The sequence below is a fragment of the Anopheles marshallii genome, chromosome 2, assembly GCF_943734725.1.
Source record: "Anopheles marshallii chromosome 2, idAnoMarsDA_429_01, whole genome shotgun sequence".
NCBI lineage: Eukaryota > Metazoa > Arthropoda > Insecta > Diptera > Culicidae > Anopheles > Anopheles marshallii.
In genome coordinates this window covers 43267960-43282312 of record NC_071326.1, presented here as the reverse complement: position 1 = coordinate 43282312, position 14353 = coordinate 43267960, and the positions used below count along the sequence as shown (strand labels likewise).

General features: G+C 45.1%; 1 protein-coding gene across 1 annotated transcript; it reads right to left on the bottom strand.

The window, feature by feature from the left end:
• Window positions 1–336: 336 nt before the first annotated feature.
• Window positions 337–11266, bottom strand: LOC128708320 (ATP-binding cassette sub-family G member 1-like). The gene is made up of 7 exons (XM_053803293.1): window positions 10782–11266; window positions 3191–3320; window positions 2919–3124; window positions 2269–2843; window positions 1071–1874; window positions 900–1000; window positions 337–837 (listed from the first exon to the last, which is right to left on the bottom strand). Exons 1-7 carry the CDS (start codon window positions 11264–11266, stop codon window positions 337–339), a joined length of 2802 nt encoding a protein of 933 aa, XP_053659268.1.
• Between the last annotated feature and the right edge of the window lie 3087 nt (window positions 11267–14353).

Genomic DNA, 14353 nt, shown 5'->3' with positions numbered 1-14353 from the left:
CTGAACGTGTACAGCCCGTTACAAAATTCAAGTACAAAAACGTGTGATCAGATTGGTTTATCCTTCACGAAAGGCTGTGTGTATGTGTGTGTGTGTTATGTTCGTGATTTTTTTTTCGTGGTGGTGTCGCTTGGATTTTTGGCTACTTCGGTTGTATTAGATCGGCGGGGCAAAGACAGCAAAATGGGCAAGCAACATGTGATCTAGCGAGCGGGCGAGCTAGCGAACAAAGTGGGCACACGGCTCACGTCGATTTGCAAGGTGTATGCGGTGCGCAACGGATGCTCTATTTGGGACTTTGGTATCGTAGTGGTTTCGTAGTGTTGTTGGAGCATTTTAACGGATGGAATGCAGTTTCCAGCGCAGCACAAAGTACGCGATCACGCGCAGCGCGATGAAGAAACCAAACAGGGCGGTCGCATCGATCCAGTACTCCGCATTGTCCATCGACATCTCTTCGAGGAACTTTTTCGGGCTGCGGAAGTGGCAGTAGATCTCGGTACAGGCAAGCTTCTCCCGCTCCATGCCGTACACGGACACCATTGCGCCCTCGAACCCGTACCGTACGTAGCTGACGTACGTCACCCACTGTAGGTAGCTCGGGATGACGTCGAAGTTGACGAAGAAACCCGAAAACAGGATGATCGGAATGGTGGAGACCGGGCCCAGAAACACACCGGTTTCGACGCTCATGCCGGCTCCGATTAGCAGACCTAGGCTCTGGGCTACGAGCGATGTGAGGATGCAGATCAGTACGAACATGCCCACCCGTTTCGGATCCATTGGCTGGGACGTGAGGTAGTACACTACGATCACGTACACGCTCGTGAAGAGTACCTGGAACAGGCAACAGAATGCATGAGTATGCTGCGCACATCATAAGTTACGGTTTGCATTACTTGAAATGGAAGATCTGCGATCGTTTTGGCGAAGTAGAACGACTTGAGCGAATACCAGTAATTGAGATGTTCACGCACAAACACGGCCATTTCTGTAGGAACTGAAGGAGAAAAGATTGTAGCGGTCAGTTAGTTATTAGTGGGCATTGGTTGTTGTCCATATTTACTTACAGGTGAGTATCGTCGGCATCATGGCGGTGAACATGGTAAACATCGTGGTGAAGAAAATACATCCAGCATTGCTCATGATCTTCGACGCATCATTACCGATATCGTAGTAGATCATACCAATGATCGCACCGACAATCACGTGCGACAGCAGCCGCATCTGCGTAAGCGTTTGATCACGCATGATCGTGATCATGGTGCGCTTGAGCAGTATCCAAAACTGCATCCAACCGGACGTGGGAAATCCGGCCTGCTTCTTCGGCACCGATATGCTAACACTTTCCGTCGAATCGAGCAGTGAAGTGGTACAGGTCGCCTTGCAACCGGTCTGGGTTTGGGTGGATCCAGCAACCGGACCAACGGCACCTAACAACGGTCCGGTAGCGTCGGCCGACGGGATGACCGTCGCACCCGTGTTGGCTGTCGCCACCGTCGTCAGCGTAGCGGTAGTGGGGGTCATGGAGACTGCTGCCGATTCCGCACCATTCCCGAGTGTTGGTTTTCGGTCCGCGGCAGCGCCACTCGCGGTGATCTGTTTGCTTTCATTATTTAACTGCGACTCTGGTGTTGTGTTGGGCGGCATACTGATGGCGGTGTACTCACCGGTAGTGACTACCGTTTTTAGAAGGGCAAGCTCATCCTCATGATCAGCAGTACCTGTTGCCGTTACGTCGAGCGATACATTCTTGTTGGAGGAGCTTTTGCTTTGCGAAAGCGGTTGATTATAGTTGTTACATTTACCATTATTGACTGCAGTTACCAGTTTACTATTCCAGTCACCATGCTCCCCGCATGCAACTTCCATCACTTGAATGAACAAAATGAAAGAAAATATGTATTAGTCTATCACAAACGCACTGGGATTGGGAACTAAGGAACGCAACGCATCGAAAATCTGGTAGGTTTTGTTTGAGAAAAGTAGCTGGAGATGGGGAAAGTGCTTCATTATCTGCATTGGGAGTTGTTCATCTACGGGAATCTCCAGAATTGACTTCTGATAAATTCTGATTTCACTTCAGATTGTACGGTTGCTCACATAAGATGAATTCTTTAGTGTCCTGTGAGGTTAACAAGTGCTTTGGGAGGAAGTCCCAAGTAATTGGGGTTGCATAGCGCTATTCATAAAATCTGAGACGACAAAAGTTCTTCAGAGCTCCCCAATAGAAGGAACTCCAGAAGGCAAGCTGACATCTTCACTTACCATAATTCGCTGGATTGTGATAGCTTGGGCATTCGAGTCCGAGCGAGGCAAGAAACGGTACCAGACCGTTTACCCGCCCCTGATAGATACACTGCCCCTCGGCCAGCACGTACAGATTGTCGAACAGTTCGAAAATTCTAGCCGAAGGTTGATGGATGGTGCAGACGATCGTACGACCGCCGCGTGCTAACGATTTCAGCAGCGCAATCAGCTGCGAACAGGTTGAGCTGTCCAGACCGCTCGTCGGTTCGTCGAAGAACATTACCGGTGGGTTGTTAACCAGCTCGAGTGCAATCGATAGCCGCTTCCGCTGGCCACCGGAGAGATTGAGCGTGAGCGTGCTGGCGGCGTCCAGCAGACCGAGCGTTTCGATAATTTCCTCCACGACGGCACGTTTCGCCGACACGGAGATGTCCTTGCCGAGCTTCAGGTTGGCCGACACCATCATTGCTTCCCGCACGGTCAGGTAGGGTAGCAGCCGGTCGTCTTGCATGATGTAGCAGGAAAGTTTGCGAAACTTGCGCAGATTCCGATCCTTCCCGTTGATTAGCACCGAACCGCTGAGGTGTGATGTTCTGCAACGGTTTCGGGTAAGCGATTAGTAAGCGAACCCCTTGGTGTGGGTTGTTTGCCGTTCCCTGGTGACTTACTTGTAGCCGGCGAGAATATTCATGAGCGTGCTTTTACCAGCACCGGACGGTCCCATGATGGCGGTTAGCTCCCCGGATCGGAACTTACCGTTTATACCCTTGAGTATGGTCTTGTAGCCTCGTTTGTGACCTTCGGACACCGAGTACGACATGTCCATGAACTGGATGTCGATCGGAGGTCTCTTTGGTAGATGCGTGAGTGATACCTGCAGTGTGGGAAAGGTCTTGCATGAAATCTTGTGACTACCGTACCGTTGCAATCGATTCCTTACCATTGGCTTTTTCTGCCCATTTCCATCGCTGTTGTTGAGAACCTTCCGCACTAGGCCGTGCGCTAGGTTAGAGTCTTTCGTCTGTCCGTTTGTCATGATGGCTCCGTTGCAGAGAGCACTTTGAGAATTCCTGTGGACAGAAATGGATGAACACAATGTTATTTCGCCATCGTAACATGTTTGTTCATAAATGATATAGGACCTTAATTAATAGTTTGTCTGTGTTTGTCGTTCCGAAGTAGAAGATACTATATGAAGCGCACAAATTGTTACGAGTCCCGCCCGTTGCCTCACGAAAACAATACGCTCGATGAGAGTTTAATGAGTTTCAACAATTAGCGTGTAATAAAGCAAGAAAACCCGAACACCACAGGCGTCAGGCGTCAATTAATTCGTCATCCCGTGTGGTAAAACCACTCGCGGAAGGGTTTTAATCTCGATTACCCATCTCTCGTTCGTTGCACGTTTGAGCGGCACAGGGCAGAGCAGTGACGAATTGGAACCATAACAATAATAATGAATACCAAAAAAAAACGATCTCCATTCGGTGTTGAAAAATGGCCCATTAGAATTCATTTTAGGGTCGGCTGAAATTGCGCAAACTTTGCTTTTATCGTCGCGCCTTCGAGCACGGCAGATATTTTCATTGTTAATGATTTTTATTCGAATTCTTCACTGGGGGGGTTCTGTGGTATGGGATCGTTGATAGCGTTGAAGTCGCTTTTTTATGGTAAAGAAAACCGGTACCAATCCATAATGTGATCGTTTGTGTCGCGTAAGCGCGTTTAGTTGGAATAAATTACAACCAGGTCCCGTCGATGTTTTTTTTAGTTGTTTTGCTTTGGGAATCATTACATAAACACGGCATGTTCCGGTAGAGTCAGTCAATTCGCTTTTACAAAAAAAGCGGACCTCTTGCGCGTTACTAGCGACCATCGATCAAGGAAACCCGTGAGGTTGGTTGTCTCGGTTGTTGCTTTCGGTTGGCAGTTTGTCGAAAACAGAGCATAAATTATGCTCCAAAGTAAGCGCGGTGCTATTAGCTTTACCGCGCGCTATTTCCTTAATTATAATTTGGAACAGGAGACGAAACAAACGCATAAATCGATTTTCTCACACTGCACGCTCATAAAACGTGTGTTCCGGTCCCGATGGGGTGGAAAAATTGAGTGGAAATTTTAATTAACATTAGTCACCATTTTCATCACCACATCACCATCTAACACCACAGCTGAGAAGTTTCATGGAGTGGTAAGCCGATGTAATTTTGTCCCTGTTAGTTAACGGAGAATCGTGACCGGAGGTGATTACATTTCTCCATCCCGATGGACGAAACCCGCCCAGACCCGGATCATGTATCATGGGCTATTCGCACATTACGGAAGTGACATCATTTCTAATTATTATATGTACATATTCCACACCGTGCGATTAATAATGCATGGGAGCAGTAGGTTTGTTGTTGTTTGCTAACAAAAAACAGAATATCAAAGGCATTCTGTTTATGTAGTTGAAGCACCAAAATTAACGGAGGTGTTAACATTGACATTATTAATGGCCTTTGAAGAATATGGCGGTGTAATGAAATCGTAACAGACGGACAATGGTGACTCGCTAAAGGGATCTGCATTTCTTAACTGTTTTTACATCGGTTATATCGGTACACTTCACATGCCATAGTCGTCCTTGGCATCACATCGTTCCAAAATTGGGCTAGTCCTTTTTTCCCTTCAACCACTAGAAGCGTTCCACTCTGCACAGTTTCACTAGAATTAATTCACCTCACCATAGTTCGGTTGGGAACGGCATTGGGTTGTGCACTGTACACTTTGTCAGGACCTTCCTTGCCTTCGTTGTCAGCCAGCCAGATGGTAGTCCACACCCTAAAACGGCCAATGACACACTGAACTGCAAGAGATCGTGGATCGCGCATAGGACGCACACACGTTCTGACGTGTGCTGATAACCGTCGACGACGTTGGGGCATTGTTAGTATTGCTAATCGGTGGTCGGTCAATGTTGATGAGTTATTGTCGACGGCCGGCCCCATCTCACCTGGGCGCAATAGGGATGAATGGAATGTACTTCCTTTGGAGATATCGACTTGGAAACGCGATTTTCGCATCACTAAGGAGAGTCGAAAACCTTCGCCGTGGTGCCAAACAAATCGATTCCTTTCGTTGACCCACGGGGTAGCGCACCGATTAAGCGGGTATGATTTGTAATCGTGACGTTTCAAGCGCACACTTGGGGATTGTTCGCGGTGGAATCACTGAAATCGTGCGAGAGTTCAAAGTCATTGCAAGTAGGCTAGGTTTGGACGACGAATGAACGTGTTGATAAGCGAACCGGCATAGTCGCTCATATTACTCAATCGATGGAAAAAAGTTCTAAATGTTCAACAAAGGTAAGGTTAGGGAACTGTGGAAACGAAACAAAAAAATTGTCTACAAACTAAACGCGACCCTCACACGACCACCACTCGGCGGCCGTGACATGAATTTGAACTCATCTTTAGCTCCCATGTATTCCATTCTTGGCCGTTTTTGTCGGCGGACAGTTTTCGTTTAACAGTTTTCCGTTTTGTTATGACGGTGCTGTTGGTTTTTGTTTCGTTTGTCGACTTCTTATTTAACCACCCGATTATCAATGACCGGTGAGTTGGGTGGTTCGGTACACATGCACCCTCAACCGATCGACCGTCAAACCGGTCAAAGAGGAATGCTGAATTTAAAAATAAAACCACACCGAACCGTCGTGGTCCCGAGCCTTACCGTTGAGCCGCGGAATGTTTGCTGTATGCACCAGTTGAACAAAAATTGAGATGGTGCGGACAACGCGAAAAAAACCAAAATGGTTCACAATACAACGACCACGATCGATGGTATGCTGTTTCTTATTTTAATTCAGAAATGTTTTCCTTTTTTTTTGTTCGTGGGCATTTTGTTTAGGGGAAGGAATATTTACGCCAGGTGCTATAATTTTTCTCATTGGTCTATTTTTTCCCATTGGTTCACAATTATTTACAAGAAAATAAATTCCTTTGCGGTAGGTACTAGGCTGCAGGGTGGAAGTAATGTCTTGTTGAGAAGAGAGCTATTTGTTTACGTTTGGCTCTTGGCGGATCGTGTCGCAGTTCGTTTACGATAAGCCATCAGCTCAAAATCGATTAATCAATGATGGAAAGTGAGTTTTACGACTTATTAGTAAACCTTCCTGATTCATAGAAGTAAAAATATGGATGATGTTTATGTGTTCATTGAACAATATAAACAATGACATTCTTCCAAACAGTAGGGGTATACGTTTAAAATGGGGTTGGATTCATAAGTAAAATAATTTATAATTGATAATTATCAGCAACATGATAATACGGCAAATGCCGTCATTATAGAATAAATAAATAAATAATTATCAGTAACACCTTCAGCATACAACAGAAGCATTATCTGCTACTGATTATTCAAATTTAGATGAAGTCACTGTAAATATTTCCGTTTTTTTATTGTGTGTTTACTAAACGAGCTGCTTAGTTTTACCAACGCGCTGTCCATTTTGTTGCGAACAACGAGGAGCGTGAGCTAAGTACCACAACGGCGTGGTACGTTTGTATGAGTTGTCTCTGTTTGCACGAGGATCACAACAAGCTAAATGCATTTACGTACCATTTGGCTCGGTAAACTGTGCTTGAATTTGGTAATTTTATTTACGAACCCAGCAACACGTCAAATAAGCTAAAACTGGGTTACACGTACAGTTGTGCTAGCTTCTTATCAAAACACCAACAATGGCACACAAGCCGGAAATACGGAATGAGTCGGGGAATAATGATACTACCTCTTCACCCAGACGGCTGAATGGTTTTTGAAGTTCTTCATGCTGCCCGCATCCGATCCGGAATCGCAACGATTGGCGTAGAAGTTCAAGTTGTAATGGTTGTCGCAACTTAGTTGATAGATCGTCGTTCCCTCGACGGTGTCATCCAGATCCTCCAAACTGCTACATCCCGATGGTGGCAGCGTACCGAGCCGAAAGCCATGGCCTCCACCGGGAGCAGTTGAACGTACATGAACGAGTGACGGTAAATCTTGACCCGGAACATCTTGACATGTTTGCGAATGTTCCACCACTAAACCGGCAATCACTTCGGTATCCATCTTAGATCCCATCAGCAATGTCACTTGCTGTTGAAGTTTCAATTGTAAAACCACTAGCAGAAAAAGCACTTTCAAGTTGCAGACAACACCGCACTGCCGAAGAGACCACTGATCAGCTGGAACAGTTCTGACACACTGAGGATCGGCCAAGGTTCGATCTAGTGAGATGGCAGCTCGATCACGCACATCTCTCACTTGTGCACGATTTCATTCAATTAGGCTCGGTAGCAAATGTGTGCGAAGAAGAAAGAATTGCCCATGCTTTGTGCCTCGGCATTGTTCAACATTCGATCAATGGATGGCCGATTAGAGATCGTTTGTGCCTGGAACGATTCCGACCATATGCAGCCAGCACTGTTCACTGCAGAAGAGGGAAACGTCTTCCTAGTACCATTTTGCTTGTAGGAGCTGTTCGGGGAAATGAAACAAACATTTAGGAAGTGGTCCATCGCGCTCACCATTCTCATGGCGGTCGGTGCAAAGTAATTGACTTCTGATGGACACATCACCTTTGTTTTGCTCGGTGCATCGCGCGTCAACGGTGTGACACCGTCTGCGTGTTGGAGTCAATTAAACTCAATTTAGATTTAATTTCCTATCGGTGTCCGGGTGATGGCAAGAACTCATCATTTGCCAGCAAAACGAGTGAAGGTAGAGGATAGCAGAAATAGACGCGCTCGTTCGCTGCTGGTGCAGCCAACGAGACACAATGCTTCACAGTTTGTTTGAATGTACGAACAAAAAAGTTGCATCATAGGTGTATGATTGGTATAGGTCCGTGGCCTGCCATTGCTGGCTTTCTTTGACTCTACATACGAAGGATTGTCACGGGATTTTGGGGATCTTGGACCGATCCGATCGTGTGAAGACCGGCGCTGCTACCAAATACACTACCAAGCCACCCCAATCTAAAATCATTAGCATCTTTTAAATTTATCATTATAATGTTGCTAAACTGGCTTGCGATACATCGAATATACAGGAAATATTTATACGTTTGTGAATATAAAAGTGTTTTCCAATTTAATTTTACATCATATGCTTACATCATTTACATTTTATTTTGACTTGCAAATTGATTTTCTGATAAAGAGTTCGTTTAACCATGGCCAGGTTGATGGAGGCTCAATTGCGTTACTGGAACTTGGGTTATTGATAATTGATTCTGAAGAGCGCTTTTAACATACTATCCTACTGCTATCTAGTATTTTTAAGCCTAATAATGTAAGATCCTTAATATACAAGTCAAAAAAATTAAATTGCGATTATTGCAAGACGCAATAATGATGAGGTTTTCAAAATAATTAATTAGGTTTTCATTTTATTTTTGGTCTATTTTAGTGAACTGATTATGGATTTCCCAGCGGCCCAAATGGAGCTAAATGGGGCTGATGTACTGTCATCGTGTGAACGACCATTTGGAAAAAATTATGCTGAGTAATAGGTCTAATATTTGTCTAGAATCTCGATACGTTCCATTGAATACATGTCAATATAAACATAATATTGAAAGTACGCGTGCAATTCGCGTGAAACCACTCTAAAAGCTAAGATAACTTTAATAAAATTATTTCCATCATTTTAGCGAAAATAGTAACGGAAAGAAAATATTCCCGATTCTCATTCTTCTACTACTTATGCCACGGTAGTAGTGATGAGAAAGTATGCCTCTGTCTCGACGTTATGATACGTTGATATGCAGAATTTTCCTGCGGCATGAAATGGTACCACAAACACAGTGGATTATACATCCATCTCGGTCCCACTCCACGTCCTTTCTGAGTTTGTGAGAAATGTACACCGATAGTTGGAACACGAATGCACTTTAAATTAAATTGCAATGCTCTTCGCGCAGCATCTGCACTTCACCATCATCTCTGGTTGCGGCACAATTTCCGGGACATGGCGACCGGTTTGCCTACCGTTGGCGACCGGGAAGCGCTCTCGGACCTACGCGGCTGTGTAGCACTTCTCGCACTGACTGTTGCGGCACGTCGCCAACGTGGCCGTAGATCAGAACAAGTACAATCGAATTAAACACATCCCGTATTTCGTGTCTCCTACCGACACAACCACGCTCCATTACCACGCTATGGAGGTCTCAGTTTCTTCGGCAACTTCCTGAATGTGTTGCCACTGGATGGACAAAGCCTGCCTGCATATTGCGATAGTTAGTTGCTGTTGTCTGTTCACTTGGCGTGAAAAGACTGGTATTGCATTATGCTACCGATATGCAAGCGTTTTCGAGCGTGCAGGGTATACTTATTCCTCGCCTTAATCAATATGGCGTCATCCTGGTTGTAGGCCACCAGGCGTCTCCATTGTCCATTTTCCGAAGAAAAACTTGTGACAGTCACAGGCGAACATTTATGGAAAAGTTGATTTATTGGCAGCCATGACCATTTATTTTCAAAATGTATATATATCGACTTTTTCTTCGATTTGAGAGAGATCTGGGTTTTGCACTATTTGAGCCTCTTCGGAATGGTTTGTATTACCTGATCTATGTTTGTGTTGAAACTTTCTTCCATCTGTCCTTCGTCTACAATGCATGGCGAACCGTGGCAAATGTTTAATGTAGACAAAAAAGCACATCCACGAGACTGTGCTCCCGCTGGTTCTGCACAGCGTATTCCCAGGGAACTAATGGAAGCTTTATGTTCGAACAGCATCACAGGACGTCTGAACTTGGTGACTTTTTAACCGGTCTATCTCTACAGTAGCCTTGGCTGGTTGCCTTGCTGCTGTTGGTTTGCTGGCACCAAGAAACGGGCAAATAAATGTGCCGCTTGTTGAATAGTAAAGTTTGGAGAAAACAGAAATCCTCCACCGGGGGGAGGATTATGTTATTCACGCCGTACTTAAAGTTGCAAAGGAGTGGGGATGGATTGTAGCCGTGATTTTCCGTTCCAACCCCGACGGAACGTGTGGTATACACGTACACTGTTTCTCAAGCTATGAGAAGGCGGTAGAACGAAATATTCAAAGGAAACCCACCGTTCTTCAGTTGCTCCAAGAAGCAAGCGACTCACAATCGTGGTTGTTTATTTGTAGATTCTAAAGATATGACCTGCGATTCATCGCATTGCAGACACGGTAGTGAATTATGGTGCAACTATTTCCATCCGTGTACATTCCAAGCAAGGCGGTGTGGGATCTATAGTTTTTGTTATTCCAATCATTTTTTTTTCAACCAAACACGCTTTTGAGTACTTGTTTTATTATAGTTTGGAGATCACAAGAAAAGCTACAAGGCCATAAACATTGTATGGTTTAAGATGGAACGATTTACACAGTTGTTGACTTGAATTTACTTGCAATTGTTCCAAAACATGGGACTACAGTCTGCGATGGTGTGTGTTAGTCAAGATATACCTTAATAAATATGCAACAACTTGTAGGAACCCAGCATAATGTAAAGCTCCCCAACTTACCCGATTGTCCCGTTCTTTAGATTATCAACCAGTGTCGGTGGGGATTTGCAGCGAACGTTTTGTGTGAGCGAGTTGTAGGCGACCGCCTGTAGATCACTGCTGTTGGATGCGTTTAGAATGTTGCAGAAACTGGGCACGTGCCCGGCACTCCCGGTACCGGGACCGACCGGGTGTACGGACGCAACGTGCGGTGATATGAGGGGGGCCGATGCGGCCAGCGATGCGTTTATGTCGACGACCGAAACCTCGGTCGGGGTTTCCGTCGGATGATGTGCATGGTGCTGCTGCTGCTGCTGCTGCTGATGATGATGGTGGTGGTGGAGCAGATGTTGGTGTGGATTGGATTGCTGCTGTAACGTGGCAGGCGTCGGGGATGGATGTGGATGCGGGCGCAGTGGATTGTGTGGATGTCCGTGGGTATGACCTATACTCCCAAGCATAGCACTTTCACCGGTTGTCTTTCCCGCCATCATTCCCGGATCCATCGCCTTCGCTACAATCCTTCCAGGGTGCTTCAGTGGGCGCTGTGAAACGATAGGACGAACAGCGTGAGATGGAAGAGTGCTAAAGAACAGTGAGCTTTAAAAAACTATGTGCGTTATGTGCCGCAGCGACCGAGTTTAATGCCAATCAAATAGAACATCTATTCGGTGGTTGGTTGTTCATTTACCCACACGGTTAACGTTGAATTATGCATTGTTATGCAACCAATCATGGTAAAAGCGTTCTGTCGATTCACCTTCAAAGTTTTCCCCGTATCATAACGAAATTATGCAATTCATCAATGGTTTCGGATGGGCGGCAAAATATATACTGGTGATGCGATTTGTGTTTTTCCCCGTTCTTTCAACTGCAATTTCCAATTATGAAATGGGCTGTGGCCGTTACAGTTGATATATATGAACGATAAAAGAGACATTTTACGCGTGATGCACCTTATGGCCGCATAAATGTGGTTCGGTTTAATCTAGTTAAGCACCGCGTTATAAAGTCCATTGCTTGGTTTATCTATCTGAAAAATGTGTTAATTAGATTGCATTATCCCTGTTCATTGATATCATGAAACACTGGCAATTATATTTAGCTTATCAAAGATACTTTGTTCACCAGTGCAATTTTTGGCCCGCCACATGTTTGCCAGCGTTAAGAGCATAAAACTTTAAAGGCACGATTTTTGTTTCAAAGCTTTTGTTTTATAATTTTCAAGCTTAAATTAATGGACATAAACGCTATCGAGCTCAAATCCCATGAAGTTGCCTTTGGAAAAGCTAACTTCTTTTAACTGTTCATGCTACCAATCCTGTCAGAACGTAGCGCCCCGTAGCAGGAATAGTTAAGGTAATGACAAGTTTGGAATGCAGCTTTTTCCGTGCAGTCTTCCGGTGCTTTAAACTTTGCAACAGTGGGCAACAAACGACTTAACTATTCCACTTCTTCTAAACGATAGAGTTTTGTCTCGTGTGATCTTGTGGAAGAGTTTTCCCACTGGGCGATAACGGTGGGATCGCATTTCTATTAGCTCACAACTAGCGAGTTTGGGGTCTATTATGTAGTTTTTGTATGTTTTAGCGTCGCTTTACATTGTCCATTTTCTACGAATGTCCTTTTGCCCTCAGATTGTCCCAACGTGCATGTTCAGCAACGCGACATGTTGGACATACAGAAAAGGGAGGAGAAAAAAAAATGGCAAGAAACAGCTAACGAGAACATTCCCCAGCAGCGAACGACCCTCACGCTAAGGGCGGAAGGAAACGGGTTGAGCGTGTGTTGCCATGCTGGGTGCATGTTTTTCTTTTCACTGGTGAGCTAAGCTTTCGGGACGGTTCACAGGTCTCCCAAGCGGGTACCGCTTTGCCGGAAATGCTATCCATTCTACAGAACAGGCACCATGCTGCACACGATCACCCATAAAGCAACGGAAGGAAATGTGAGCACAAGAACGAGGTGAATTTTTGAAGTGGAACTTTGTAACCTAACGGATGTATCCAAAATGTTGGCCTCTAGCGTGGGTATGGCGGGAGGGAAACAAATGGGTATGGCAGAAGCAAGAAGGGAACGGTATTTGCATATCGATTTGTTTGTATCACGTACCGTAATATGACATTTGCTTTGAATGCGAAGCGTTCCCTAGCGGTGCGGTAAGGCATTTATTGTATTGGGCTGTATTCCCAGCACTATCGCACATGTTGCGACCTATAAATAGTTCACAACACACCTTCAATTCCAACAGTGTTGAAAACAATGACCATGAAAACCCTGAGTTACATTAAATTGCTTATCGTCGGGAGGAATAGTAAAACTATACTTAAAAACAAATACCATAAAACGGTTGGTTGTAGAAACCTCTTTCAATATCTTTATGTAAAACAGTCAAATATGCTGGCGGCATAGAACACAAAGGACATGCTAGAAATTGCATCCATTGCATGCCACATACGGTCGGAGGGTCTCTTTATTATGAGCGAGTTTTCCAGACGAAATGTTTGCCTTCATGGCCGTGCAAGATTTTCTGTTCTCACTTAACTTTTTCGCTTTCATTGATGCAGAAGCTAACGTCGCTCATCGTTCCATCGTTTGGCCAGCAGTTCCAATTTCTGTTCGCTTGGACGATCTAAAGCTCCAACAGAGCCCAATCGACGATGGCAAAGCACGAAGCTGTTTTCCCTTGCTGGGTCCATGAACAATGAACTTCAAAACGAATTTTCCGTCGTTTCGATTTTTGAAGAATAGTTTGAACTGAAATAATGTTAATGCGTTTCGGTACGGGCAAAATACGAACATAACAGTATAGTGAAGTTCGATGTTCCACGAACTAAACTTAATGAATAAAGTTGGGCTTTCTCTTTCTTACTCTGCTGACGGCATGGCAGTGGTGCACATTTTAACATAAGAGTTTCAACAGAAATTTAAAGCAAAAAAATATCATTAAATAACGCAACCAGGCAACAAAGCAACGCCTGCATTGGCATAGTTGGGGCCCGGCCCATCCGGCAGTTCCACTACAAACCACCGGATGGCACCTGTTCGAAGTGTTGCCCACCACGGAGCGCTTGACTGACACTGACAGTGACAAATTTAATAGCACCGAGAGTCGATTCGGTGGCAAGGGCACACTGCACACAGTTTCCTTTTCCCGCCTAGTTTGCTCCCTCCCTTTTACGGGTTGCGAAACATGATGACACCTTTTATACCGCTGGCCAAAACCCGCCTGGTTCGGCATGATGGTGGTTATGGTGCATTAAAGATTCGTTGATGCTTTTCGTTTGTTTTTTTTTTGCTCCCGCACTAGCCCGATCGTTGGTAGCCTTAAATGGGAAAGATGCTAAAAACAACAAGCCAGCTAGAAAAAGTGCGGCAGCGGAACGACGCGAAAACGAGCTTGGGGCTGTTGAAAAATGCTGGAAAAGAAATGAAAAACAAAGCAAGCAAACAAAAAAAAACCCAACCACCCAATGACTCCTTCAAAGCCCCCCCTGAAATGACATTGGTTAGTGTCACTTTACCCCGTGCCCGGAAATGGGGGTGGGGAGTTTGGGTAGCTTTCGGACGCGCGCTATCAGTGGGACAGTGGG

Excerpts from the sequence above, each read along its gene's own strand:
- LOC128708320 (XM_053803293.1), bottom strand. The coding sequence starts at position 11,266 with ATGGATCCGGGAATGATGGCGGGAAAGACAACCGGTGAAAGTGCTATG. Across the intron at positions 3,321-10,781 it reads CTAAAGAACGGGACAATCGG|GAATTCTCAAAGTGCTCTCT; the intron begins GTAAGTTGGGGA and ends TTCTGTCCACAG. Across the intron at positions 3,125-3,190 it reads ATGGGCAGAAAAAGCCAATG|GTATCACTCACGCATCTACC; the intron begins GTAAGGAATCGA and ends CCCACACTGCAG.